Genomic DNA, 5598 nt, shown 5'->3' on the forward strand with positions numbered 1-5598 from the left:
ACTTGGAAAATGTGAGCTGAGGAAATTCTATAGAAAATATCTCAATAGAATAATTCGTATAGAAGAATCGAATTCTCTGGACTTTTTCTAAAAAATCCGTTCTATTGAACATCACAATAGAATCGGTCAAAAACTAATAGAAAGTTCAATAGAAATCCAATCGAATTGTCTGGCGAATTCGTTAGATTTCCTATTAAATTTTGTCATACGTAAATCAAGACGAGAATCAAATAGATTTTTTTATTCAGTTACTTTTTTGCATTATTCAAAGAAGAAAACTCTTATACACTTGAATGAAAACTCCAAGAATTAATGCCTCTCAAACACCAGAGTATCTCCCCATTAATGGAAAAAAATCCATCAATCATTTCCAGAACATTAAACAAAGCAGTAAATGAAAAAAGCCCTAAAGATTTCCTAATTTTTCCATAATGGGGTAATGTGAATTTAATTCTCCTTTAATTAGACATAAAATATGTAACATTCATAACCCCATTCTAATCCTCATCTTGCGAAGACAGCCCCCAACTGAAATAATGAATCGCGCAGAATCGTGACCTCATCTCATCAGAAAAGTAGAATAAAAAACAAAGACTGAGAGTTATTCAAACCTCGTCATTTTCATGCAGAGACGAGAGGGGAGAAAAAAATGAAAAATCGTGGATGGGGTTGAGGAGTGTGCCTAGCACGTGGTACACGATGGTATTAATTTAACTTTACCGACCCAACGCAACTGGGAATACTATGGTCTCTCGAGGGGGTTACAGAAATTACATTGAAACGAATTACCTAGTTGGCTTGCCCATAGATTTATTCGACTCGTGCGCCCCTGTTTCTTCAACACAATTTAATACGTTTTATTACTAAGTAATTACAATACTATTAATTAATTCAATTGAATTTACAATGCTTCCTGTTGATGAAATCTGACCGAAAAAGGTGGAATGAAGCGGTGGAAATTTTCTCATTAAAATTCTTGAAATCTTGGATTAATTTTCGTTGATGAATCTTTGTGGGAAAGAAAACCTTGGGGATTATATTAGCTCGCTATCTCTCGCGCTCGGCCGCTAGCCTTCATCCGCCGTACGGTCAGCGCTGCGCCGCTGGGTTTAACCGAGCGCGCTGTTGCCACCGTGGCCTTACCGTCGTGCGCGCAGTTCAAGTGTGGCAGTGAATGCAGCAACACTGTCGTTCCTGCGGTCGACGAGGGCTCACTCGCACCGGGCGGTGCGGCCCCGCTTTTCTGTCTGTTCGGCGTTTCTTTTCTTTTTTTAGCTAAACAAATTTTCCGAAAAAAAAACGGACAACGCCAATGCTTAATAAGAAAAATTGAACAGAATTTTTTCTGAATTTTTAAGCGTCGAGAAGCACGCTAAAATATAAATAAACGAAAACGAGTGAATGATCGAGGGTTAAGAATATTTTTGCAGGCAAAATGTTCTGAAAGATTCATCGAAGGAAGTTCTTGTGGGATATTTTATGAGTTGCAAGAAAATCCTCGTGTATTTTTCTTAGTATCTACAGAAATATTGAATTGATCTTTTTTCAAAATAATGTAAATGAAATATTGACTTGCCCTGTACTCTACATCGTTTTGTTCAGGAATAATTCGATAAATTAATAACTTCGCTTCTAGATACCCAAAGATCAGAACTAACGACTAAATTAAGATCATTGAAATATTTCTCTCCGTACTGGACTTTCCAGTTTATGGTGGCAACTGACTCCGAAGCTCTCTCGGTTATAGACAATTTCATTTCCAAGTGTACCCTCCGCATATAACCAATAAATATATAGTAAAGAAATGTAAAAATTAAATGTATGAATGTTACCGATAGTGTAAATAACCAGGATATGGTTTCTATACTTTAAACTAATAAAAAAAAAAAAAATTAATAACTACATAGAAAATAATAAGCTTTCCCCCCCTCCTATACAACATATTCTGCCACGATATCCTAGACAACCCCTTTCAGATAAGCAATCCCAAGAAATATCTCGTACAATTCGCTGACGACACTGCCCTCATTGGGTACGGCAAAAACTGGGAATCGGCAACGAAAAACCTTCAAGACCTCGCCGATGTAGTCCAGATCTGGTTCAACCAATAGCGACTCCAACTCAACCCTTCCAAATCACAATACATGCAATTCTTCCTCAATCCCCAAAAATCTTCGTCCAACATCACTCTCCAGAACACCCCCATCGATCCCTGTCCCTACACCAGATATCTCGGGGTTGAAGTTGACTACAATCTCAACTTCAAAGCCCATGCCAATATCATTAAAAAAAGTGCATTGCTCGAGGTGTGAAGTTCCGAGGCCTCACCTATAAAGACAAAGGGCTCAACACCCATCACATTGTTAAAATATATAAAGCAATATGCCGGCCAATCCTAGATTACGCCCATCCCCTTCTCCTCTATTCCAGACCTGGTACCAAAGAAATAGTAGGCGTAACCGAAAGAACCACCTTCCGAAAAATGACAAAAATTCGTCACTCTGACAACCTCCTTCACAACCCCTCCAATACCCTCCTTTACGAACGCACCAAAATAGAACCCATCATTGACAGATTCCACAAACTGACAACGAGTTTTGCTCTTAGCAAACTGGACCATATTCGCGACCTCTGCCACAAGCGCAATCCTAGGATCCGGACTCGTTACAAATACCCTCGGCATACCTTATTTGAAAATCTCAAAGCCATCAGAATTGAGAATATGGGCTCCGACTTCTGGGGAGGCCCTGTCCATCTCCAACAATAAATTGTAAAATTCTGTAACTCCTCTCACATCATTTCATTCCTTTATATTGTACCATCTCGCCACACGCAATCCTGTCAAAACCATCGTTACTTTCTCTATCTTCACTCAGTAAAACTGAATTCAAATTTTTTTCGTACTTACTCGTATCAACTATCATGTACATAATATATAAATACTTGGCTGAAGGCCCTCGGGCGATGGTCAGTTGCAATTTCTGGCAGGAACTTGCAACGAATTTCGTTAAAAATAAAAATAAATAATAAGCTTTCTGATATTTTACTCTAAACCAACAAGTTTCAAAGATATTGACAAATTTTCTCATCAAAGCCCTTGAAATCTGAGATTAATTTTCTTTAATAAACCATCAGGAGATAGTAAAACTTGAGGATTGTCTCCAGATGATCTTCGAAGAGACGAGGTTCAGAATAATGGCATTATAAAACTACTTTATGTAGCCAATTTCATGCGCTACAAAAAGGATCTCTAGATATTTCGGGTAAAATAAGGAAACTCGTCTTCTATTCTCACCCATTATGCTAAGAAATTCTCAATTTTACAACAAAATATATAATTTTTATAGCTGCAAGTAAAACCTCTTTCCATTCTCCACTGAACTCATCATTTTTGGGAATGTGAACAGAATAAATACCTCCGAGAGGCTGCCATCGCATTGAACAATTCTCCCATTCTTTCTGTTACAGTAGAACCATGGGACGTCTGGCGACTCATCTGCTCTGCTTGGGCCTAATCTTCATGATGACCAACGGTCATGAATCCTGGGAATGCCTGGCCCCCTGCAAATGTAAATGGGTCTCCGGGAAGAAGACAGCGGAGTGTGTGCGTTCCAACTTCACACACATCCCCAATTACCTGTCCTCAGAGATTCAGAGTCTCGATTTAACAGGCAATCGCATCAATCACTTATCAGCTGATGCATTCAGTCGAGTAGGTCTCGTAAACCTCCATAAGCTGATCATGCGTGAATGCGGTGTAAGAGCCATCGATGTCGCAGCCTTTAACGGCCTGAAGATCGTCATCGAGCTAGACCTCTCGAACAATCACCTGAAGAACCTCCTTTCAGGTACCTTCGTGGAGACTCAGCGTCTGCGTGTCCTCTTGCTAAACCACAATCAGCTGGAGAGCTTGGAGAACGGTCTGTTCCACGATCTGGCGTTCCTCCAGAAGATCGAGCTCTCCAACAACAGACTGGAAAGGATCTCAGAGAAGACCTTCAAGAACCTGCCAGGTCTGCAGACCCTCACTCTCGACGGCAACAACCTGACGACAGTCAAGCTAACGACCTTCGAGAATCTTCCAAAGCTCGGCAGTCTGGAACTACAGAACAACCACTGGAACTGCAACTGTCACCTCAAAAGATTCCGCAATTGGACCATCGAACGCAAACTCTACACCGAACCAACAAAATGCAGTCAACCATCTACCCTAGCTGGAAAAATGTGGAACGAGGTGGACAGTGATGAGTTCGCTTGTCGTCCAAAAATCCTTTCCATAGGCCCCTACACCCATTTAGAAATCATAACAGGTGACACTGTGACAATGTGGTGTCATGCAGCTGGCATACCACGTCCCCAATTATCCTGGGTGCATCGTTCTCGTGTAATTAGCAATTCAACCAGACGACACACAACCGATCGCGGTTATTTATTGACTGAACGCCACGAATGGCTGAATCTAACAATACCAGATGTACTGGTTGCTGACAAGGGTGACTACATATGCATTGCCAAGAGTCCCGGTGGTAGTGTTGAGAGAAACATAAGTGTCACGATACTCGGGGACAATGAGAGCAGTAAAATTGGACCAATAAGTCTGTCACTTGCACTTGGCCTTGGTGTGACGCTACTACTTCTACTCCTGTTTCTTATGTCACTGTGTGCATGGTATTGCAGGAGAAAACGGATGCGACATGATGAGAAGAATAGTGCTGATGTTACGTCGTTAGAGCATCATGGCTTGGGTGAACAGGAGAAGTCACTCATTACAGCAATTAATCCAGTCGTTAAGCCACCGAGGAGATACGAAGCACCATCGGTTACGTCCCATGGTACTGAGATGACTGAGCTCAATCGCACACTACTTGACAACGACTCTGTCTTCGGTCAGTACACTGCCTTTATTACGAGACAATGCGTTGTTAAATAATTGGGGGATTTATTGTTTAATTTTTTCATTCGGCTGAGGATGTTTGGGCACTAGACGAAAGATTGTTTCTGCTCTTTGAGCCTGCATTAATTGTGTAGATTCAGATATGGGGACATTCAAGGATTACGTCAGCATAGTTGAGAGGGCCGCCCAGAATTTCTGACAGTGCATGTTAGCTATATAGGGAATATGCTTACGTAATACTTAAACGAATGATATGGAAGGAGTAATCTAAATTTCTAGGGTGCTTACGTCACTCATTCATTAGAAAAATCTGAAGATTTACCAGCGAAATACATATCACTGTACAACTAATAGTTGAATTGCTAAAACGAATGCCCAAGAATCCTCAACTTTTAATTACTTTTTCAATTCAAAATGTACGGTGCTTTAAAACAAAACTGATGTACATAATGTAAAAATTGTAAATTCTAGAGAACGAGAGAAACTAATTAATTTATGATAACATGTACATTGTACATTCGTAGCGGGGATCGAAGTGAGATACAAAACAGGATGTAGGGAGAGTTAGCTGTTTTTAATTTTCATAATTTATGACAACAGAAAATTGTAGACAGAGAAAGAGAGTGAGAGAGAGAGAGAGAGAGAGAGAGAGAGAGAGAGAGAGAGAGAGAGAGAGAGAGAGAGAGAGAGAGAGAGAGAGAGAG

General features: G+C 40.4%; 1 protein-coding gene across 1 annotated transcript in view; it reads left to right on the top strand.

Annotated features, from left to right (window-relative positions):
- Positions 1–3475: 3475 nt before the first annotated feature.
- The window catches only part of LOC107048376 (amphoterin-induced protein 1), an 8463-nt gene continuing 6340 nt past the window's right edge, over positions 3476–5598 (top strand). Inside the window, exon 1 of the mRNA XM_015271523.1 lies at positions 3476–4886. Within this exon, the coding sequence (XP_015127009.1) occupies positions 3476–4886 (1411 nt within the window). The remainder of the gene's footprint in view (positions 4887–5598) is intronic.

The sequence above is a fragment of the Diachasma alloeum genome, unplaced genomic scaffold (assembly GCF_001412515.2).
Source record: "Diachasma alloeum isolate Michigan unplaced genomic scaffold, Dall2.0 Dall_scaffold_00188, whole genome shotgun sequence".
Taxonomy (NCBI): Eukaryota; Metazoa; Arthropoda; class Insecta; order Hymenoptera; family Braconidae; genus Diachasma; species Diachasma alloeum.